The 25,109-nt window shown below is 42.4% G+C and overlaps 1 protein-coding gene across 1 annotated transcript in view; it reads left to right on the top strand.

Moving 5' to 3' along the window:
* Nucleotides 1–1,493: 1,493 nt before the first annotated feature.
* Nucleotides 1,494–25,109, top strand: part of tprn (taperin) — a 70,424-nt gene continuing 46,808 nt past the window's right edge. The window contains exon 1 of the mRNA XM_063073866.1: nucleotides 1,494–3,960. Within this exon, the coding sequence (XP_062929936.1) occupies nucleotides 1,552–3,960 (2,409 nt within the window). The 5' untranslated portion in view covers nucleotides 1,494–1,551. The remainder of the gene's footprint in view (nucleotides 3,961–25,109) is intronic.

Below are 25,109 nucleotides of genomic sequence, written 5' to 3'. Positions count from 1 at the left end.
GAAAAAATAATAATTAATAATAATAATAATAAATAAATAACGGATGGGATACGAGGGGGAGGTGGGGCATTAACGAAAGTTAGAGCAGTCAATGTTCATACCATCAGGTTGGAGGCTACCCAGACGGAATATAAGGTGTTGTTCCTCCAACCTGAGGGTAGCTTCATCTCGACAGTAGAGGAGGCCCCTCATCTCCTTTGAACCTACCCCCTCTAAGCTTATGTACATGGCCTCCGGTATTAGACATATCAGACCTGGGTAAAAATATACCAGCTGTCTACTCTATCTATGCTTCTTGTAAATCTTATAAACTTCAATCAGATCTCCCTTCTGACTCCACCATTCTAAAGAAAACAATCCAACTTTGTGCGACCTGTCCTTATGGCACATGCCTTCTCATCCAGGCAGCATCCTGGTAAACCTGTTCTGCACCTCATCGTCACTGAGGAGGTGTCCCCGACCAGAAATATTAATATCGTTTCTCTTTCCACAGGTGCTGGCTGACCTGCTGAGTGTTGAGAGCATTTTCTGTTTTTTTAATTTCAGATTTCCAGCATCTGCGGCTAAAACCCTCACAGGCCAGCGTGTCTGCCTATTAGTAGGATCAAGTTGGAGGACAAGGCGTGGTTGAATGTGGTGTGCAAAAATGAATGCAGGGAGCAATGGGTGCTTTAGATTAATGGCAGGGCAGGCATGCAGAGGGTGCTACGTTTCCTGGCTTTTGGAGGAGTATTATCTTGTTCAGTGCTATTGAGGACAAAGTGCATAGGTATTTCTATGCACATATTTTTGAATGATTATGAGGGCACATCCCAGTCTTACCTGATTACATTTCTGTCAACACATGCACTGTTTTACACCAGATTTCCAGTATGGGCAGTGTTTTACCTTATTTACTCAGCATCCTGATCTCGATTCCCCTTCCACTGCTGGATTAAATGCTGAGGAATCCAATCCAACAGCGCAATCTTCATTGTCCCTCTCACGAACTTCTTCGGTGCAATTAAGAATGGCTTTGGCTATGAGCCGACCGTACATAAATGATAACGTTTATTTGCCTGTAGGGTTACAGATAAACATGGAAACAGAAATGGTAAAGGAGAAGAATAATAAAGTAACAACAAAACCGGAAGTGATCATCTGTCCAACCTTCCTACTTCAGTATAAAATAAGACCTTTTTTACCTCATCCCCACTTTCCTGTATTAGCTAATGTTAATATGACTTACTTATGTTAATAAATAAGTCCTGCAAGCTACTCCGGAGGAACAGTTGAAGTTCGGAGGAAACTAACACAGGTTTGACAAAGCGGGAGAAAAGTTGTCCCGGGCTGGCTTGGAAACATGCCGTCGTCTCCCGGCAGGTGGCGCAGCGGGGCTACTCCCGGACCCCGCTCCCCGTGATTGTGTTTGTGGTCGCCATGGAGACGGGGGCGTGTCGAGGGCCGAGGCGCGGTGGCCGGCGGGACGGTGGAGGAAGGGGGAGCCGGATCCAGAGGTTGCGGGCTGGCCAGTCAGTCGGCGCGGTGAGGGCGGGCGAGCGAGCGGTCGGGATGTCAGTGAGCGAGCAGAGGCTACCGCTCCGCGCCCAGGAGCCGGTTCTGGACGCCCAGGCCATGGCTAGGATGCCGGCGTGGAAGAGGGAGATTCTGGAGCGACGGAAGGCCAAGCAGGCGGCGGACCGGGACCGGGACCGGGACCGAGCCCGAGCCTCAGCTGCCGGCGGCTGGGCGCAGAGCCCGAACACCGGCCGTGGGTCAAAGCCGCCGCTGGAGCAGGCGGAGGACGGCAGCTCCGTGCTGCTGGAGAGCATCGCTCCGGTCCAGGAAAACCCGTTCATCAAGCGGGAGAGGTGGCAGCGGCAGCTGGGCGACCGGGAACCGGGTGGCGGCGCGGCCCCGACCTCAGGCCGCTCGGTGCCGCGGCTCCTGGAGCTGTACAGCCACATCCCGGGCGTCCGTACCATCCGGGCCGACAACATCATCATCATCGAGTCCGACCCCGACTACTTCGCCGAGGCCAGCCCCAGGCACGGCGACTCGCCTCGCGTCGGCAGCTTGAGCGAGCTGTTACCGCGGGACGGCGAGGTCGGCGTGGCCGAGATCCGAGCCGACGAAGTGTTCGTCTACGAGACGCCTCTGAGCCGCAGCGCGGAGAATCTGAGCACCCTGGCCACCGAGGAGGCCGGCTCGGGACACCTGCACGGCAAAGTCAGCCGCTTGCTGGAGAAGTTTGACCAAAACTACGTGAAGCCAGCCCGGTCGAGGAGCACGGATAATCTGCTGGACGGATTATCCGCCAAGGACGGACAGAGCAAGCCATCCGTGATGCCAAAACCCCTGGTCCTCTCCAAACACAACCAAGGTCCAGCGCGGTCGGATGCCCAGCCTAGATCCTGGGGCAGCTCGCTCTCGGAGGCTGGGCGGTCGCCTGGTCCTGTCGTGAGCAGCGTGTCTCCCCCTCTTTCGAAATCACTCCCGTTGTCATCCCCCAAGAGGCACCCTTCCTCCCCGTCTCCAGGCACTACGTCTTCGTTTTCCCACGTTTCCTTAAAGGATCAAGGTACCAACATTTCTGCAGACAGACCTTTCTCTGTGTCGTCTTATCGTAAGCAGTTTGAAGGCTTGCACAGTGATGGATGGCAGAAGGATTTGCTCCCTTGGAAATCTCCTTCACAGAGGAGTAATGAGAACGGTGTGAAAGATTGCACCAACAAGGGAAATAAGGTAATAGAGAATGGTCTTCCTGAAGTTGATTTTGTGGGGAACCATGTGAACTCAGTGAAGGATGGGAAGACAGGGCAGCAAAATTGGTCAAATGCAAGTGATGTTGGGAATGGCCGGGTGCCCACTCCTCTTAAAGCATCCGGTGTGGAAGTCTCGAAAGGAACTGATAAATGGGGGCCAAAATGCGAAGTGGATTCAGGAAAATCTCCCAAATCATGCCCTGAACCCTCACGAACTGTGGCTGAGGTTTGTCATACCCCTCTGCCTAAGAATCCCACTCCTCTGGGGAAAGTGGAAGGTGCGGCCAAAGCCACTCCAAACCTATGCAATGGCGTGTCTGCTTCCATGAGTCTCAACAACTCCTTTGAGATTGTTCCCGCCACCCCGCCAGATGTTGCGTCAATTCCAGAGGATGATATCCAAGCAAGAGCGTTGGCAAATCTTAAGAAGCAATCCAAGAACTCATTTTTTGTGATTCCAAAGAAAAGAGCGGATGCCTCTGTAGCATCCAGGGATATTTGTGGTTCCGGGGAAGTGAGCAATAAATCTGATGAAAAGCCAAAACCTGGCATTAATGCTTCTGCGCCCATTGTGATTCAAACAGACAGAAGTTCAAGTGACTCAGAGGAAAACGATGAAAGAAAAGGAGACCTATCTGATGAAGAAGCTCCTCTTCCCAAAGCAGATTTTGAGATGAAAGAGACCTTGAACAAACCTAAATCAAAAGGTAGCTATGATGTGTATTCCACGCACATGAATGCCCAGCTTTCATCCAGTGAAGGAACATCAAGCATATTGCCCACCGAGTTGTCAGAAGCAGAGCAGGAAGCTGAATCTGGTGTAATACTGATCAGAAAAGGTGACCTCCCTGTCACTAACATAGATGATATTTTAGCTACGGAAGAAACCTTGAAACAATCAGCCATTGCAAAGCCATCTGTAAAGAAGGACAAGTCTCCCAGTGAATCCTTTGGTGGGTTACACCACCCCTTTATGCAACGGAAGAGTGGAAATACCTTCACCGTTGTTCCTCAGCGAAAGCCGGCAAACGGTAGCCAGGAAGCTCCTGCCCATAAGAGTGAGACCTCTCATGATGTGCAGCCAACTGAGGAGCTTGCCAAACTGGGGGCATTATTAAAGAAGCGTTACCCAGCTGCTGAAGATATTCAGGTGATAGGAGGCTACCTGTCGTTGGAGAGATCCTGTTTATCTAAGAGTGGCTCCACCAGAAAGAAGGTAGGCATCTGATTTCAGGTGGTAACTTGTCTTTATGCAAGATGAATTTACGTGTCAAGGAGGGGAAGATTGCCAAATGATTCTTTGTGCATTTGCCCCAGGCGAGTCATACAATTCATCTTCTATTGCGCGTGGTTTTGGAAGAACAGTTGGGTTAAATTCAGTTCTGTGGTTGCCTCTTTAAACGCCCCTTCTCCAGTCCACATTTATTTTCCAATTTCACAATCTACTGACTTGTGGTTTTGTGCTCTCATGAAAACCCCATGGTCTCTGGGTGCTTTTTGACTGTCAAGGGAATGGAATCTCCCACAGCAGATTGGAAAGTTAAAGCCTGTGGTTTATATGAAATCGCCTACAGGATGGATTGTACATGTCATATTGCCTGAATGGTTCACTATGATCAGCAAGCCTCTTGTCCCAAAAATAACTCTCCCTTTGTTACACAGTTTCACTCCAGGGGTTGTTTTGATCTTAAAGTGGTGAATGACTGACTTTACTAGGAAGCTAGTTATAATTTGGAGCTGCATAGCAGATTTGTAGGATTACGCAGGGAATGTGGGACAGAATCAGGCTGTGTGGTTCAGCCAGCCCACGCTCGTGCTTGTGTATTCAGATCTCTTGTTTTTACTCATCTGCATCTATGGGCTTCACCCTCGTATGGTCTGTTTGCTGGCCTCTTGCATTTACCCAGGTGGTCAGCTTCAGCCCCTGTTGGGTCTGAGTTTCATATTCTCACCACTCTTTGAAATGATAATGAAGTGACTTCTGAATTCACTGCTGGCTTTCTATACGAGGAGCTTGACTGCCACTGGTTACGTTCTCCTGCCTCTTTATCAATATCTTCTGTAATTTTGAAAAGTCCGGTATGTTTGTCCTGTCTCGATGTGGACACCCTCTTTTCATTTTACGCGCCTACATCCTTAGTATATCATCCAGAGCTGTACACAGCCCTGTGCGGTCTGAGCAGGGTTTGTTTATTTACTGAGATACAGGTATAGTGTGGAATGGGCCCTTCGAGCTGCACCTCTGACTTGATCTGAACCTGATCATGGGATAGTTTACAATGACCGATTGAACTACCAGCCGGTGCGTCTTGGGAAAGTGGGAGGGAACCAGAGCACTTGGAGGTAACCAATGCAATCACGGGGAGAATGTGTAAACTCCTTACAGGCAGAGGCGGGAGTTGAACCCGGGTCACTGGTACTGTAAAGCGTTGTGCCCGGTATTCTGTGCAGGTTTAGCACAATAACTCCATGTGGTTTACTTTCTTTTAATGATCTTGCTAACCTGTAGTGCATCTTCTTGTGCTTCAGCATCTTTTTGATCGCTTGCCCCATGTAGAACTTGCACGTGATCTCACACTTCGCCTTTTTTCCCTACCAAAACACATCCCCTTGAATTTATTTGCATTGAACTTCACTTTGTTTCCCTGTTCTAAGGTTTTGATGTTGTTCTGTATAATTTTCTTTTTCAGTGTTCACTGTTCTCCCGACCCCATCCCAAATTTGGTTTCAACTGCAAATTTAGTAGTTGCACTTTTGGTTCCAACATCTAGTACTGAATGTACATTGTTAAAGTACTGGAGTCCCAGTGATGATTCCCTTAAAACACCATTACCCAGCATTGAGAAGAGCTACTCTTTGTTTCCACACTGCTTTCTGTCCATATGTGAGCTAACAATCTATTCAGCTGCTTACACGCGTTCACCAGCAACTTTTATGTATTCAGCTGCTTGCTCCATTTCACCGCAGTCTCAAGGCTTATTAGTCATGATGGGGAATCTTATGCGGGGACTTTTGAAAATTAAAATAAATTGCGTCGTGTGTATGTGCTCTGTTTTCTCCTCAAAACATTACAAAATTTGGTCAGAGACTTCCTTGTTTATTAACGTTCTGCTAACTGGAAGTTCTTCTATCGTCTCCTTAGAGGACGGTTCCATTATCTTTCTGCTCCCTGTGGCCTTGTAGCAGATTGGAACTGAGTGGGAAAATGGATTGGCCATGATGAAACGGTGGAGCAGACTCGATGGGCCAAATGGTCTAATTCTGCTCCTGTATCTTGTGTTTTTGTTTTAATACTACCTGGCCTGTAATTCTTGCGGCGAGTTCTATTCCCCTCAATTCAGGTATTGCATTGGCTATCTGTTTTGTCTTCTGGTTCAATAAAACACATTTTTAAATGTGTAGTGATGTTTCCACTATCATTTGGGTTCTTTCAAGATGAGTAGAAGCAATCTGCTTGGATTGCTTTATGGTATGAGTTTGATTACTTACTGTATCTCTTTCTTTCTGTTACTAGAAGCACTCATCTCAAATACAATCCACTTGTTTTATTTTCCTTCTAAGTATTGAAGCAAAATTAATCATTCAGTATTTCCCTAAAATCTTCGGCATACTTCTATCTCTTAATTGTCTTATTGCTATCCCATCCTTTAATTGACATTTGTACAATTCTTCACTATTTAGTCCCTTTCATATTTTTTCATATTTTCCCTTTTTCTTGCAAGTGTATTCCCCTCATAAACTCTTGGTTGTGTATCTCTGGAATCTAGATATGGTGGGAGGCCAGTTCATAAGCTATACTTAAAAGATAAATATTTGGAAGTTTGAGGAACTGGCACAGAAGAAGAGTTGAGACCTGCGTAGATCAGGTAATTGCAAAGGGTTCACATACTTTTTTTGCTACAGTTTGTGTCTGTTCTGACTCTGAGTTGTTCTCGTGTTATCATAAATTCTCGTGGGTGTCCAGTGTGCTCTTTTTGTGAAATGTTTTTACTGCATTCTAAAAGCTGTTTTAAAATCTTTCCAATTATTCAGCATTGTTGTTTATCAGCTTTGGTCATTTTATAAACTGCAATCTTATTTGAATTGGAGCTATATTAGTACTTTTCATCTTTGAATTCCTGCAAGACTTGGGAGTAGATGTAATCCTGGGCTTTTGACAGTTTCAATTTCCGACTGAATACACATGCCCACTGTACAAGGTGATGAATGTTATTCTTGTCCCAGCATACATTTTTGTTCAGTTGAAAGAATTTCTTGATTAGAAGTCTGATCCCTCATTGCGAGCCCTGTAATTAGTTGGATTTTCTAGAGGCTGTCAGAATCGTCTGAGAACAGCAGTGGTGTGAAATAAACACAGATCCATTGGCATAAGTGATAGGAGCAAAATAGGCCATTTGGCCCATTGAGCTGCTTCGCAATTTGATCATGGCTGATGTATTATTCCTCTTAACCCCATCTTCTTGCCTTCTCGCTATAACCTTTGATGCCCTGAGTAATCAAGAATCTACCAGCCTTCACTTGAATGATTTGACCAATCTTGAGCAGTATGCTGGAGGAGTTCTGTGGTGGTTCTTGGTGGGGGGGGGGGGTCGATATTTTGGATAAAGATTAACGCATTGCGTGGGACTACAAGTGGTTCCGACAGGTTTGGTAGCAATAGGCTGAAATGTTAAAAACATTGTGATACATACAGTAATGGAGATAGTGAGTCTTGGTTGTTCAGTAAGTTGCTAGATATACTACACGCTTAAGACTGGAAATATTTTGTTTCTGTACACAAAAACCTACAATCTACACTCGGTGGCCACTTGATCATGTATCGGATTGTAACCTGGTGTGGTCTTCGAGGTTCGATGTGTTGTGCATTCAGAGATGCTCTTCTGCACACTACGGTTGTAACACATGGCTGTTTACATTACTGTCACCTTTCTGTCAGCTGAACCATTCTGGCCATTCTCCTCTGACCTCCCATTAATGAGGTGCTTTCACCTACAGAATTGCTGCAGTGAACTTTTTTCATTTTTTGCATGTGTGAAAATCACAAGAGATTAGATGTTTCTGAGATACTCAAACCACCCCGTCTGGCACCAACAATCATTCTACGATCACATTTCTTCCCCATTCTGATGTTTGATCTGAACAACAACTGAACCTCTTGACCATGTCTGCATGCTTTTATGCATTTTGTTGCTGTCACATGATTTGCTGATTTCGATGTTTGCATTAATGAGGAGGTATAGCTCAAAAGTGGCCACAGAGTGTATGTTGCTTTTTGTAGGTTCTACTCTCTCAGATTCTTTGTGCAGAGAATGTGGATGTTGGTGTTTTTGAAACTTTGCTCTGCAAGAGCTTTTGGAGGATCTCAAAAACCGTACTATTTCTTTAAATTCTTGGTGGGACAAAAGAGATGATGTATTGTGTTTTTGCACAAGTCCCACAGATTCAAGGATAGTTACCATGGACACGGTGTAACTGCAGGGCAGGGCAGGGCAGGTCAGGTGCAGAATGAAGAACACCTTTATCTGGGCAAGAATTCTGGATCTCGTGTGAGGGTCGTACTGGTATATATGATATTCCCATTTGTGAGTACCAAGGGAATGTATTATTTCTACATGTGAGTAGTAGTGGAGATTATTGGGACTGAGTGCAAGAGCCTGGCTTTCTATGATGTGAAGCGTGAGATTGTGAAACAGAATTCTTTAACCTATCATGATTTTCCTATTGGTATAGCAAATTTAGCAAATTGGATTTAATTTTAGACTGGTTACATCTTCTACATTAATTTCACCACTGTATCTTTCATTTATTACAGCTGTGAACATGCTGATAATTTGTGATCTGATATCTCCTGATAAACAGTAACTTATTTGGATCACACAGCAAGTAATAAAATGACTCACCTGGAAAGGTGGTGAATTATCCCGTTCACTACGTGTGAGCAAAGCTACTTGTGCATTAGCAGATTTTTGTCTGGTTAGCATAGCTATTCATTGTCTGGATTTTGATTGGACTTGACACTTGTCAATCATCAACAGGTGAGAGTAGCTGGTTTAACGCAGGAGTTGAATCTCCCGCATTGTAGGCTTTACGTGAGAGGCTGATTTCAGTTTTGTTCGTCCCGCCCCAAATTTGATGTTAACATTGAGTGTCAACCAAGATTGTCTGATTTTCACCCTACAAGGATGTATACTGCTAATTATTTTGGGGTTAGTGGGATATTGTTAAAATGGGATGTGTCACATTAGTGGAATGTGTGAAAAGTACATAGCAAGATTAAAATAAATGTTGCTGATGCCAGAAATCTGAAGTAAAGGTCAAAAATGTTTGCAGGTACTCAATGAGTTGTGCAACGTCTATGGGAATGAACTACAATTACAAATGTTTAAAGTTGATGACCTTTAATTATAACTAGAACAAATCTGCAAGGTAACAAGTTTCCCGCAGTAGGGGAAATGGTAGGAAGGAACGAAGAATCTGCTGGGGGAACTCTGGCAGCATCTGTGAGGGAAGAGGAATTGTTGACATTTTGGGTCAAAACCCTTCATGAGGAAAGACATTTCCTTTCCCCACGGATGCCGCTGGGCCTGTTGAGTTCCTTCAGCAGATTGTGTGTTGTGTCATCTTCCAACAGCTGTTCCTCCAAGCAACAAAAAGGAACCGTGGAGGAGAGACCAGTGCTTGGATGACAAGGATGATGTGGCAAGGCAAAAGAGGGGCAACTAAAGCAGCAAGATGGAGAGGAGGTATAAATGAGTAGCAGAATCACTATCTGGCTGTTGAACTTGGTATTAGATTTAAATCCAGATGGTTTGGTATCTGCCCCGTGTGAACTGGGAGTTTAGAATGCAGATGGAATGGGTAGCCAGACCAGAGATCTGCAATGCAGTCACGGTTAGAGCTTGTGCTGGGGTCAGGTAACTCGTCATAGTCAGACTCTGGAGTTCTCCTCTGTTTCTCACTCCCTTTAAATTTGCCAGATTTATTGGAAAACTTAGCATACTGCATATTTTAAAAAGTGAAAATAAAAGCATATTAATAAGGCTGATCTGGGAAATCTATTGGTCTGGTACTACAGAAGTCCCAAGAGTACTGGATCATTGTGGAGTTACTGTGTTAAAAACAGAAGTTGTAATCTGCTTGGTTAAAAGATGAGGTTTGTGATCATCTTCGTTGGCACGTTAGCTCATTATGGCTTTCTGGAAACAGCACCATAAAATAACTTCGGAGAATGAGTACCTGCTTTGCCTCCATTAACTCAGTTTTGCCTACATTTGTCAGACAGAGTCCCATTCTGGTCATATAATCTTTCTGTATTCTACCTGGCCACTATTTTTTCTCTCTTGTCTTCTGTTTCTACTTTCTAAGATTTGTTCATCTCTGATTCATTTGAGTATGATAAAGGATCATTAATTCAAAGATACTGCCTGATATTCTATGTAAAACATAAATTTCTGATTTAAAAGCAAATTAACATGTTAATTAGAACTGCAAACAGTTTCAAGCTCCTGACAGTGGACATCACGCACAACCTCTCATGGACCCAGAGCACATCCTACGCAGTCAAGAAAGCTCACCAACACCTCTGAAGAGAGCTGGACTTCGCACGTTCATACACGTGTCATTCTACAGATGTACAGTAGTTTGATTCCAAAGAGTAAGACTACTTCTCTCACCATCTCCACCATGACTCTTTTGTTTCCTATTAGTCACCGTATGTACAGCCTAGCATCACTTTATGAACATACAATCAATCTATGTATTTAAGGTATCTTGTGTATCTGCCCTTATTGTGTGCTTTTTAGTATCATTATTGTTCTTTATCTTTTGTGTTTTTTCTTGTGTTGCATCGAATCCACGGTAACAGTTCGTTCATTCTCCTTACACTTGTGTACAGGAAACGGCATTAAACAAACTTGAACTTGATGAAAGGTGGAGAACAATCACTCTCCTAACAGCCAGTCAGAAAAACTAAATCCTTCACCATTCCCCTGAGTTGCTTTTAAACTGCTACTTAAGGCATGCTTGAAATCTCCTACTTTACTTACATCGCTTCTATATGGTGTTGATAGTGATATGAGCATTGTAACTGAGAATTGCTGCACAAAAGAAAGTTATTTGCTTATTGTCGCATGTTTTATATTTTTGGGACTTGTAGCCTAACCATTTACTCATGCCTAATTAATGGCTTTCTTCTATCACAAGGTCAGAAATGGGGAGATTTGCTGATTGTACAATATTTAATTCCATTTATTCTGTTACCAAATGAAATAGTTGATGCCTGCATGAAGTAAACTAAAGACAACATTAAGTCAAGGTCTGAAAGATGACAGCTGATGTTTTTGCCATGAAGATATATATCTATCAATTCCACCAAGAGGCAATTGAGCCCACCATCGTTGATGTCCAGTGGCTTCAACTTTGGTGAATCTCCATCATCAACTTTATGGGAATTACCACTGGTTAGAATTTCACCTGGACCAGCCACACAAATACCATGGCTAGAAGAGCAGAGAATGGTAATCTGTGATGAGTCACTGAACTCCTGAAACCTCAAATGTACTACGTACAAGTGAGTATGAAATATTCTCCACTAGCTTGGGTGATTTCAACTTCAAAAAAACACTCAAATGTAGACAAGGGTTTCAAATGTAGCTGAGCTGTGCTGGGAGATCGGTTGAGCGGTTTTGTTGATGGTGTTTGGAGCTGGCCTTTGTCAGCTATGACAGTAAATGCATATGGTCTTACATAAGCCTGGTCTTCACTGTATGTGGTTATAGGAAATGACTGCTTATCCAGTGTGGGAGTCAGCTAAACAGGACAAGATCAGAAACTGGAGAGGTTAAGGTCATGTGGCTAAGCTACCATTGGATCCTGGTGCTTTTGCAATCCAAAGGTTCTTTGGAAGTCCAGAATGAGGCAGGAAGCTTTTTGCTAAGCCACTTTATTAAGTGTTGCAAGATCGAAGAATGAACAAAGAAGGAAGAACTGAGAGAACAGAGGGAAAAAAAGAGAAAGTAGCCGTGGTCATCTCGTACTCAGACTGTTCCACTGATAACAATTAACCCATAAAATAGCCAGACTGAAGTGGCCAGACACCTGCTACTGAAAACTTAAAGTTTCTGGAAAAATTCAGAAGCAACTGTACAGTAAAGTTCTGAACATTAACGTGCATGTGGATGATTATATAAAAATACCAGATAGCATAGGAAGGTAAAACTGCAAGAAAGGTAACGATTCTACACCCCAGTCTGACATGACTGAGGTTGAATTTTCTTATTCCAGAGGTGTTCAAATCCCATTGTGGAAATTAAATTAAATCTAGAATTAAGAATCTTGACTGTGGCCATCAATATACAGTAATTATTGCATAAACGTCTCTCCATTCCAGCCGTGGTGTTAGGGAAATCAATGCTTACTTGTCTAGACTGGGACCCTCAATGCACTTGATGTTTAACTGCCCTCTGAAAGAAGTCAGCTGGTTATGGGACAGATCTCTGAAATTTGTGATACTGTATAGTATATAGCCCTAAAATTTATGCTCTCTAGAGTGTGATTTGAGTTCTCAGTACCTGGATGACTGAACTGCAGTGAGTATAAACCTGTGTTCTTGGAATGCAGGTGACTCAGGAGGAGAGCAACTTGCGTGCACTTGATCTGTGCAGTTTGAATCTTCATCTGGTGACACTGAAACAAGAATGCTGAGTCTGAGTTAGCTCTAAAATTGAGCAAAATTAAGACATATTTTCAATCCATTAATCTTGGCTGAAGGATTCTTAAGACAGCTCTTTTGGGATGTGAAATAGTAACACCACTGCTGTTTAGGTTAGTGCTTTAGTTTTAAAGAAATCATTGTGGGATACAGAGTATTGAGGACCTGTTTCCATTAATGAAATTTCAGAAATTGGAGCTTAATTTTACATTCCCTTTTGGCATTTCAATGGAATAAAATGCAGCCAAATATTTGTCACAGCATGACTGTTCTTCAGAGCTCTCCCAGTTCTCAGAATAACGTGGAACTAATTTTAATACTTCTAGCAGAACCTGATCAGCTGTACTTCCCAATCTTTTGTAAATTACTTCTCCCCCGTCTGTTTCTTTACGACCCTGAACTGAGCTCTGTTCATCTAGACCACTTTGAAGTAAGTATTGTATTGACAGTTTCTGCAAAATGTAAATAAACTCAACTTCCCCATGAGTTTATTTTTTTACGGCTAAGTTATGATCCGCGAACTTTGCACCATGATGCCTATATAGTGGGCGAGTCTAAAGTTTGCAGATACACCTTCTACACAGTTTGTACAAAGTCCATTTTAGACTTGTAGGAATGTTCCAATTTCCTTTATCTTTTTGTGTGAGGAGATGTTCTCATTTCATTCTGAGTAGCCTTGCTTTGTCCTTAGGATGTTGCATTGAATCGAGTGACCTACAGTTGGTGTTTCCATAAGACCATAAAACATAGGAGCAGAATTAGGCTATCTGGCCCATCGAGCCTGCTCTGCCATTCCATCATCGCTGATCCTGGATCTCATTCAACCCCATATACCCGCCTTTTCGCCATAACCTTTGATGCCCTGACCAATCAGAAAACTATTATTTTTAGCTTTAAATATACCCACAGACTTGGTCTCCACCGCAGTCTGTGGCAGAGCATTTCACGGATTCAACACTCACTAGCTAAAAAAATTCCTCCTTCCCTCTGTTCTAGAGGGTTGGCCCTCGATTTTGAAGCTGAGCCCTCTAGTTCTGGATACCCCACCAGAGGAAACATCCTCTCCACATCCACCCTATCTAGTCCTTTCAACATTTGGTAGGTTTCAATGAGATCCCCCCCACATTCGTCTAAATTCCGGTGAGTACAGGCCCAAAGCTGCCAAACGCTTCTCATATTTTAACTCCTTCATTCCTATAATCATCCTCATGAACTTCCTCTGGACTCTCTCCAAAGACAACACATCCTTTGAGATATGGGTCCCAAGACTGTTGATAATACTCTTAGTCTGGCCTGACCAGTGTCTTACAAAGACTCAGCATTATCTCCTTGCTTTTTATATTCTATTCCCCTTGAAATGAATGGCAACGTTGCATTTGCTGCCTTTACCACAGATGCAAACTGTAAATTAAACTGGAATACTTACAGGAGAACTCCCAAGTCCCTTTGCATCTCTGATGTTTGAATTTTCACTCCAGTTAGACAATAGTCTGCGCTATTGTTCCTTTTACCAAACTGCATCATACATTTCCTAACACTGTATTCCATCTGACACGTCTGCCCATTCTTCCAATGTGCTTAAATCCTTCTGCAATCGCATTGCTTGCTCAGCACTACCCACCCCTCCACCTATCTTCGTATCATCTGCTAACTTTGCCATCATTATTTGCTAAAGTGATTTGGCCTGAAAGGTCAACTGTACTTTTTTCCATAGATGCTGACTGGCCTGCTGAGTTCCTCCAGCATTTTATGTGTGTTGCTCAGATTTCCAACTTCTGCAGATTCTCTCTTGTTTGTGATTCCATTATCTAAATCATTGACAAACAGTGTGAAAAGAAGCGGTTCCAATACCGACCATTGAGGAACACCAGTAGTCACCAGAAAAGGCCGCCTTTATTCCCGCTCGTGCCTCCTGTCTGTTAGCCATTCCTCTATCCATGCCATTATCTTTCCTGTAATGCCATAGGATCTTATCTTGTTAGGCTGCCTTGTGTGGCAAGATTTCCCTTTATAGAAACTGTGCTAACTTTGACTTATTTTATCATTACTTTCCAATACCCCGAAACTTGATCCTAAATAATGGACTTCAACACTTTCCCAACCACTGAGGTTAGGCTAACCGGTCTATAATTTTTTTTTCTTTTGCCTTCCTCCCTTCTTAAAGAGTGGAGTGACATTTGCAATTTTCCAGTCCTTCAGAACCATGCTAAAATCAAGTGATTCTTGAAAGATCATGACCAATGCAACTGCTATCTCTTCAGCAACCTCTTTCAGAACTCTGGGCTGTAGTCCATGTGGTCCAGGTGACTTATCCACCTTAAGACCTTTCAGTTTGCCTAGCATTTTTTCCTTTGTAATAACAACGGCACTCACTGCTGCTCCCCGACACTCACAGACCTCTGCAACACTGCTAGTGTCTTCTACAGTGAAGACTGATGCAAAGTCCGTATAGCCTTCTCCCCTTATCCCTTCATGCCCTGACCAATCAAGAATTTATCAACCTGTACCTTAAATATACATATAGACTTGGCAAAGAATTCCACAGGTTCACCATTCTCTAGTTAAAGAAATTCCTCCTCATTTCTGTTCTAAAAGGATGCCCCTCTATCCTAAGGCTGTGTCCTCTGGTCTTAGACTCTCCCACCATAGGAAACGTTCTCTCCACATCCACTCTATCAAGGCCTTTTATCATTCGATAGGTTTCAGGGAGGTCACCCCTAATTCTTCTGAATTCCAGTGAATACAGGCCTAGAGCCATCAAACACCCTTTATATGACAAGTCATTCAAACCAGGGATCATTTTCGTGAACACATCCTTTCTATGACAAAGGGCCCAAAACTCCAAGTGAGGCCTCACCAGTACTTTATAAAGTCTCAACATTACATCCCTGCTTTTATATTTTAGTCCTCTTGAAAAGAATGCTACCATTGCATTCGCCTTCTTCACCACAGACTGAACCTGTAGATTAACCTTTAGGGAATCCTGTACAAACACTCAAGTCCTTTTGCACTTCAGCTTTTTGTATTTTCTGTCCATTCAGAATATAGTCAATCCTTCAATTTCTTCTACCAAAGTGCATGACCATACACTTCCCCACACTGTATTCCATTTGCCACTTTTTTCTCATTCTAATGTGTCTAAATCCTTCTGTACCCTCTCTACTTCGTCAGAACTACCTACCCCTCCACCTATCTTCATACTGCCCGCAAACTTTGCGACAAAGCCACCAATTCCACCATCCAAATCATTGACATATAATATAAAAAATTATTCACTGGCAACCAACCAGAAAAGGCTTCCTTTGTTCTGACTCTTTGCCTCCTGCCAATCAGCCACTGCTTTATCCATGCAAGAACCTTTCCTGTAATTCCATGGGCTCTTAGCTTGTTAAGCTGCCTTGTGTGGCACCTTGTCAAAGGCCTTCTGAAAATCCAAAATACTTAACATCAACTGATTCTCCTTTGTCCAACCTGCTTGTTATTTCTTCAAAGAGTTCCAACAGATTTGTCAGGTAAGATTTTCTCTTGAGGAAACCATGCTGACTAAGGCCTATTTTATCATGTGCCTCCAAGTAGCCTGAAACCACGTCCTTAACAATAAACTCCAACATTTTCCCAATCACTGTGGTCAGACTAACTGGCCTATAGTTTCCTTTCTTCTGCCACTCTCCCTTCTTGCAGAGTGGAGTGACATTTACAATTTTCCAGTTTTCTGGATCCAGTCCAGAAACTAGTGATTCTTGAAAGATCATTACTAATGCCTCCATGATCTTTACAGCACATCTTTCAGAACTCTGGGTTGAGCACCTTCAGGTGACTTAGCTACGTTCAGATCTTCCAGTTTCCGAAGGCCCTTCTCTCTGGTACTGATAACTTCTTGCACTTCATGACCCCTGACACCTGGAACTTCTGTCGTACTGCTAGTATCTCCCACAGTGAAGACTGATGAAAAAATACATATTCAGTTCATCCACCATTTCCATGTCCTTGATTACCACCTCTCCAGCATCATTTTCCAATGGTCCGATATCCGCTCTCCTCTCTTGTACACTTTACGTATCTGAAGAAATCTGGTATCCAATGTATTGGCTAGCTACACTTTTGTATTCCATCTTTACCTTAATAACTATTTTAGTTGCCTTCTGTTGGTATTTGAAAATTCCCTAATCCTCTAACTTCCCACTTATTTTTGCTCTATTACATGCTCTGTCTTTGACTTTTACTTTGGCTTTGTCTTCTCTTGCCAGCCGTGGTTGTGTCGTCTTGCCTTTAGACTGCTTCTTCCTCTTTGGGATGTCTCCTTGGGGAACTGCTGTCTTTTACTGTTTAGGCCTTAGCTCATCAAGTTTTTCCATCTGCTTTAGGCTTAACACAATAGTCCATATTACCTTCAGGCCAGATGCCAGCTCATCACATCTTCCTCTGCTGCTGGTCACGGCATTGGGCTCAACTAAATAACACTCAAGTTCGGGAGAGTCTGTAAACACTTCACATCCTGCCGCTGACCTTCACGCAAAGCTGGCTGTAGTGAGAATGGGAGAATATTTACTCTACATGGCTTTATTATAACCTAATACTGTTCTCTAATATGTTCCCATTTTAATTCTGTAACCTTTGTGCAACCACTGTTGTTTAATCTCATGTCAAGTGTGATAAATCTGATTCTGATGCTGAAATAATTTAATCTAGTTAATTAAGTTTCTATCAAGCACCAAAAGTCTTTGTTGAGTCAAACCATGAAAAGCTGGAGATTTAACTTTAGGGTCACACCACCCAAAATCTTTTGGCGACTTGGGAACTGCTCCACAGTGCGTGGGACATGTCTGAAATGCAGGAAGTTAGTCTGTTTAGCTTTTTGTGTCCCAAAAAAGATATGAATGTATTTGTGGCATCCAGCCCATGGGCTGTTGCAACTTGATTTTTGGCTCCAGCTCTTTTACTTTTCATTTCTTCCACCAGTGAAAACGGTCTGATTTTACCCAACATATTAACTTTGATATTTTAAACCCTGAATTAAATGGATTTTTAAAATCCTAGACTATACAAGATAAATACGTAAAACTAGGGATCTGTGAATGGATACTCCAAGGTCTCTGTTCCCCTGCACTAATCAATAACCAATTTGATTCACTCACTTGGTTCTTCTTCTCAAGTACAGCACATTATATTGAATTCCATTTTCCACTCCTCTGTTCAGCTATCATCCCATTGATATCAGCCATAACTTGGAGCTTTTTGCTTCTGTATCAGTTCTTTGATATAATCAGAAAACTTTTCAATCATGACCTTGTTTCAATCTGTTAAGTAATGGAGATGGAGGGATTCATTGAGCAGAAGGCAGATGAAACCCGGAGTCGGAGGGGGATGAAAATGCTGATAGGGTTGGGAGGGTGGGGTTGTGTGGTGAGCTGTTGGGAAAGAGGACAAACAGGAGGATCAGAGGTGGATTAAGGGAGAGGAGAACATGGCAGTTAATGGCTATCTGAAAATGGAGAACTCGGTGCTCATACCATTTGGTTGTAGACGACCCAGGCATGAGGTGTTTCTGTAGTTTGCATTGGGCCTTGCTCACTCTGGCAGTAGAGAAGGTCAAGGATGAACAGGATGGAGTGGGAATGGAAGTAAAAATGAAATATCTTACTCTTGACTGCTGTTATTAGAACAATTCAAAGTATTCATATGGAATTTGTTTGGTCCTGAGAAGTGTTCGACAGTAGAGATGCTGGATACATGCACCTAGTTGCTAAAAGCACCTAGTTGCTAGATGTTGGCTTCAGTTATTTTTTTTATAGAGAAAGCAAAGTTTAGGCAATAGAGCAATACTGTGGGTTCTTGACATTCTGTGATCTTTATGTAGTCCCCTGGCAAGCCTCAGGCTGGCTCAACTCGCTGTCGTCTGGGGTAAGCAGCCTTCGGCCCCGCCAAACTGGGTAATCAAGTTTGTGTGGATGCTGTGTGATGTACCCCACCCCGCCAAATAACAGACAATGCACCATATGCGATTAAATGATTACACTTTATGGATCTTACTGGAACTATGTAAATAATAGAGATAAAATATAGAAGGAAAGCAAAAGGTGCCAGACTTATCAAGGTTCAACCACGTTATGCACATAGTTGGAGCTCAATTAACAGAGTCTTCTTTCCACCATTCGATCCCCTCCGACCCCCTCGACCCGCCGCCTGGGACCAACCACGGTAGTTGACCAGACGCTCCATACGAGTCTCTCTTCGTCTCCTCTCCTCGCCGAAGACCCTGGGCCTCGGACTCTCGCTGGGGGTCCATCTCGTCGGCCAACTTACAGCACCGCGTCTCCTCTCTCTGTCCCCATCACGCCTTCTGTGCCAAAGCCCGCGCAACACAATAGCTTACAGACACACAAGAAAGAATAACTTCTATCTCAATTGGTTCGGTCCTTCTCTTATCAATATAACCCAAACAAGCAGAGAGAGAGAGAGAGGACTCCTTACATCGCAGTTATTTCAGAAAAGCCATTTTAAATATAACATAACAAAGAAGCCATTTTGATTAGCCTATGCAGTAACATAAAAGAAGAAACCCCTTACACTCCCCCCCCCACCCCCACCAAATATCACTTCTTGAAGCACAGCAATGATCTGGTAGAAGGAATGCCCAGCTGTCCATGTAATATGGACCAAATACATTTGGACTAACTGTACCAAAGACATTTATTTATTTAATGAGGTACAGCGTGGAATAGGCCTTTCTGGCACTTCGAGCCATGCTGCAGAGCACCCCCTCCCTATCTAACCCTAGCATAATCTCCGGACAATTTACAATGACCAATTAACTTACCAACTGGTACGTCTTTTGGACTGTGCGAGGAAACGGGAGCACCTGAGGAAACCCATGAAATCCAAGGAGAACATACAACTCCTTACAGGCAGGGGTGAGAATTATACCTGGGTCACCTGTACTGTAAAGCTACCCACCCTTTCTTCCTAATGTAGGATATAGGAGTTAATTGTTCATAATTTTGATAGATGGAGTTGTAGTTAGTTTATAAAGTGTACAGGGATACTGAGTGCAGTGAGAATCGATGTTAGTTTCCACATTGTTTATTGGTTAATAAAAGTGTCTTTGTTCTAGTTCAAATGCTTGATATTTCCTGAAGATATTGTTCAGTATTTGGCCCTGTTCTGTCGAGTCTCTTCTGTTAAAGGAAACCTCACGAAGGAACTTTACCCCAGCCATGTGATTTCTTGAACAAATCTTTTGAGGAAATCCAAAGATACGATAAGGGTGGGGAGTAATTCCCCTGTTCTTGCCCCATAGTTAATTAATTTATAGCTTATCTGTTCAGTAAAGTCATTTAACTACTGATTATGTTGACTGACGTGGAGGGTTATGGTTGCAGTTTTGATAATTGGGTGGAAAAATATAAGCTGAAGAAGGCATTGAAGGGAGGACATCTGAAGTATTTGAATATAGCCCTGTCAAGTTTTTATCCATCTTCTCAGTTAACTAATTAATTGATCTGGTCTACTGTCAAATAATCAAATCAGTGTCTTAGATTATGTGAAGTATTAATCTGTTATTTACTTTAATACCTTAATATTTAATTTGTGCAAACCTGTTTGAATGATTGTGTTACTGTTCTAAAGCCTTTGGCAGTACTGAGCCCTCAAAGGTCCTGAGGAATACCAGAGGTGCAATCTCAGTGCATGTTGCTCCAGGCCTGCGTGCCACTTGGAGAATTGCAGGCTGATTGGGTCATCTTTTTTCCTACCATGTATGTTCAGGAAAAGTGAATGTGGATGGTTGGCCAAGTCTAGGTAATGGGTTGATTTCAGCTGGCCTGCCCCTCAATCTTTAAGCTCTGCTGTCCTGCACCAGAGAAGTAGTCTCACTAGATCTACCCTATTTTATCATATTAATTACCTAAATTGAAGAGAAGGCAAATCTTTTTAGGGATATATAAGCCAAATTTGTATGACTGGACTCCAGTATTATTCCAGTGATTGTGAAGGTCACACTCCACAAAGTCATGACATTTATTTTCCACAGTATACAATTCTCCAGAGAATGACTGCTCCTGTTAGCTGTACCACTCACGTTTGCTTGAATATAGGCCAGCAATATTATGCTTCAGTTTTAATGAATGCCTACATCTCTTTTCTCAGTTAAACTTCACAATATCTCACCATGAAGAAGTTGTTCTGATTTGCCTTTTGGATAATTTCTCATTTTGTTATATCAGACTTCATCTGCAGAAGGTGTTCAATTTGTAACTTGCGGCTGCATTCTGCATTATTGGATGTACAGCCTTCTTTAATGAATAGCAAACTTTAAGTCCAGAAACTTAAGGAATATCAGATATCAAAGTTTTGTCTCATTGAAAGTGAGTGCTCTTGTTCTCTGTCTCAACAACAATGACAAATCTCCCAAAAGGTCTTGTAACAATCTTATTTATGTAGTTGTGGGAGTCTTGTGATGCACTCGAAGATCATTGAGGTGCTTGACATTTAGCCTGGTATTTTGTACAGTGGTGAGTAGACTTGCACCAAACCAGCCCATTGCTCTGTCAGGTGTACATTGAGCTTTGCTGAACAGAAAGGAGGTTTTATAAAGAGCAGAGTGATCAGGTTTAAGATGTACTTACACCGAACCATAGACTAGTGATGAATGACAGTGACCAAAGTGGTGTTGTTATTGTCAAGCACAGGTAAGTATCAGTGAGTTGATCAGAGGAGTCAATGGAGTTGCTCTCTTCTGTAGTCCTTTGATGCTTCTGTGCTGTGCCTATACTGAGCTGAGTAAATGAAAGAAAGGTGAGTGGCCACATTATTGGTATTGCTTTATTATTGTCACATATACAGTGAAAAGCTTATCTTGCCTATTGTATGTACAGATAATTTTCCGAAGAAGTATAGGTTAGGGTTGAGTAGGTTGTGGACATGCTATGTTGGCACCAGCCACATGTCCACACTTGTGGACCGCCACCAGCACATCCTCGGACTGTGGTTGTGATACAAACAATGCATTTCACTGTATGTTTCAATGTACACATAACAAATAAAGCTATTCTTTAAACTTTATCTTTAAATCTTTATACGGTGTCTTGCTGTAGAATCCGGTAAAACAATCATGCAGAATAAAGTGTAAAAGTTACAGTGAAACAATAATGAAGGCAAACAATAAAGTGCAAAATCATATTGAGATAAATTGTGAGATCAAGAGTCTGCCTTATTGTACAAGATGTCTATTCAGGAGTTTGATAACAGTACATTAGAAGCTGATCTTGAGCCCAGTGGTATGTACTTTTAGGCTTTTGTATCTGCTGCCTGATGGGAGGAGTAAATGGGATCTTTGATAACGTTGACTGTTTTTCTGAGGCAGCAGGAAGTATGGACAGAATCCATAAAGGGGAGGCATCCACAGCTCACTGCCTTTTCATGTCATATACAGGGCAGTTGCCAAATGACCGGAATGGCAACCAGAGGCAATGCTTTCTATAGTGCATCAATAAAAAATTGGTAAGAGTTGATGGGGACATGCCAAATTTCTTTAGCCTCCTGAGGATGTAGAGGCATTGCTGATCTTTCCTGGCTGTTCCATTGACATGCTTAGATCATGACAAGCTATTGGTGATGTTCACTTCTGGAAGCTTAAAGCTTCAACACCATTGATGTAGAGTGGAATGTGTGCACCAGTCTCCTACTTTAATTTTGTTGACATTGGGGGAAAGGTTGTTGTCATGATACCATGTCACTTAGCTGTCTATCTCCTGCAATCATATTACAATGTCTTTGACGTTATCTTGGTTACCTTTTATCATTTGTTCTTTGGATGTTAGCAAGATCAGAAAGGCTGATAGTGCCAACACTCTGGTTGTTCTTGTAGCGGTGAGCATGCTCCGATGATAGTCAGATCGGTATCTCTACGATATTATAGTGCTTAGGATGTAGTAAGAATTTATCCATTCTATCGGTGTGGTTGATACCGATTCATCTAGTTTTATTCAATATTTTTGTAGAATATATGTGCATCGTTTATTTTTTCACTATGGTCATGTTTCCAGATGCCAGTTATCAATTGCACTGCCCGGCTCAGGCATACAAGTTTGGGGAGTGTTATGAAATAGGGTGAGTTCAAGTGCATTGTTCACTGAAAATGTATCTCAGGTAGATAGGGTAGTGAAGAAGGTGTATGGCATGCTGGCCTTCATCAGTTAGTGTATTGACTATAAGAGCTGGGACATTGTTGCTGTTACACAAGACATTGGTGAGGCCTCACTTAGAGTTTTGTGTACAGTTGTGGCCACACTGTTATAGGAAATATGTTATTAAACTAGAAAGAATGCAGAAACGATTTACCAGGATGTTACCTGGACTTGGGTGGTGGGGGATGGGGTGCTGAGTTATGTTGAGTAAGCTCGGACTTTATTTCCTGGAACACAGCACATTGAGGGGTGAGCTGATAGGAGTATATAAGGTCGTGAGGGGTATAGACAGGATGAAATCCCATAGCCTTTTTCCCCAGGGAGGAGTTGTGAAAAGCAAGAGGGGACAACATCGATTTATAATTGAAGCTGAGAGATTTAGAAGGGTTATTGGGGCAGCTTCTTTATGCTCGTGGGATGAGCTGCCAGAAATAGTGGCTGAGATGGAAACATTAGCAACATTTAAAAGCCACCTAGACAAGTACATGAACGGGAGAGGTGTGGGGGGGGGGGCTGCTGAGGGCCAAATGATTAATTTTGAGGAAATAAATAATGTTTTATATGTAGAGTCCAATCAACATTGTTCTTGCACCTTCTGGAAATACAAGGGGTGATTGATAAGTTCGTGGCCTAAGATAGAAGGAGATGAGTTATTAACTTCAAACTTTCTGTGTGTAAATGAACTTATCAATCACCCCTCGTAGCTTTATACCAAAGTATTCTGACCCAGTGAAAGATACAAAGATTAATCAATGTGCTGGGAGCTTTTTTTTCACTATCCGGTCTATTTCTCCCCAATGGGGTATCGATTGGATATGGAAGTCAAAGTCGGGTTTGTTGCCATATGCACAAGTAAGTGTATGCAATGACAAATTTATAGGCACATACAAGCTGCATTTGTAAGAAAAACACAAACACATTATATGAAATTTTAGGAAGGAACTTGTTAAAACAAGTCTATTTTACTACAAAGTGATCAAAGTAATTAGTGTTGTGATTATGAAAGTGATCCTCTTGGTTGTAATCTGAATTATATTTTTCACATTTTGCTACCATATTCCTGATATCCTCCTTTTAAAAAGTTCCTGATATGTAAGGGGAGAGGGGCTTTGAAAAATTACTCGGGAAAGGTGGGAATGCAGAGCTAGGATCTGCAATTATCCGATCAGACTGGCGGAAACGACTTGAGAGACCGAGTTACTTTGGAGCAGTAAGTAGTTCCTAACTTGTCATTTGTGTCTCAGGCTGCCTGCTCCCTTGTAAATTACCAGAGCAGGAATGGTAGATCTATATTATAACTTCTCCGAGAAAAAGTTACTGTTTATTTGCCTTCAAGCACACTTTAAAGCTTTATCCCTGTTCTTTTCCCACCCAAGAGAAGTTTTCTGTATTTCCTTTTGGAAGCTTTTAATATTTTAATATGGATCGGGGAGACTGGAGAGGTCTTTCTCTCCCTCTTACTAGCTGCTGTCTGAGGAAAATGCAGGAGTCTTAGGATCCACTTTGCCAGGATTGATCAGCAAGGCTGTGGATTCATTTTGGGGAACTTTGCGGTTCGTATTGCTTGTGTTCCTGCATTCTGGTTACTTTCTTTTTGATGTTTTCGGGCAGTTTGATAGGAGCGATCGATTTGGATTGGGCCGTTTTGTCAAAGAATGACCCTGTGGTCTGCATTGACCAGTGACGCCATGCTGAACTGAACTAAACTGAATACTACTGGTTTGATATCTGTGTTGTTCACTGGCTTTTTGCCATTTGTGCAATTTGTTCGTTTTTATTGGCTTGTTGAGAGTTTGTTATTTTCTTGAGCATGTCCTATGGTGTTTCTTTGTTTTGTTGCTGCCTGTGGGAGAACGAATCTCAGTTGTATTCTGTCTGCATACTTTGATAATGTACTTTGAATATTTAAATCTGTAGTAACAAGATCTATAAATGATACAAGTACAAGGAAGTGGCTGGTGGAAAAGGCAGAAGCCAATCTCGTGGAACAGTAACCACAGGCAAAGTTCACAGCTTAATTGGATAACAGGGGTGAATAAACTGTATTTCCTGTTTGGAGAAAGGAGAATAGCACGGGTAATTTTGTTCCAAAGGGCCCAGAGAATGGATAATTGGTTCTAGTAAATGGGTGTTGTCCTAGTATATTTCAGCTATCAACACTTCTTCAATAAATTATCGCATCAGATTATTAAACAACATTTAAATGCTTGGCATTATGAGTATTATACTCGTATAGATAGGGGAGAAAAAAAAGAGTGCCCTTTCCTTGTATGGTGCTGTAGAGATGAGTGTGGAACCCATCTGTTCACTAGCAATAGCAGTGATATACAGTGGTGCTAGAAAGTTTATGAACCCTGTGGAATTTCTCTATTTCTTCATTAATATCTGATCAAATCTTCAAGCAAGTCCTAAAACTAGATGAAGACAACCCAATTAACTAAATAACACAAAACATTATGCTTGTTCATTTAT

This window comes from Mobula hypostoma, chromosome 21 (assembly GCF_963921235.1).
Source record: "Mobula hypostoma chromosome 21, sMobHyp1.1, whole genome shotgun sequence".
Taxonomy (NCBI): domain Eukaryota; kingdom Metazoa; phylum Chordata; class Chondrichthyes; order Myliobatiformes; family Myliobatidae; genus Mobula; species Mobula hypostoma.
This window is presented reverse-complemented; position numbering and strand designations above follow the sequence as displayed.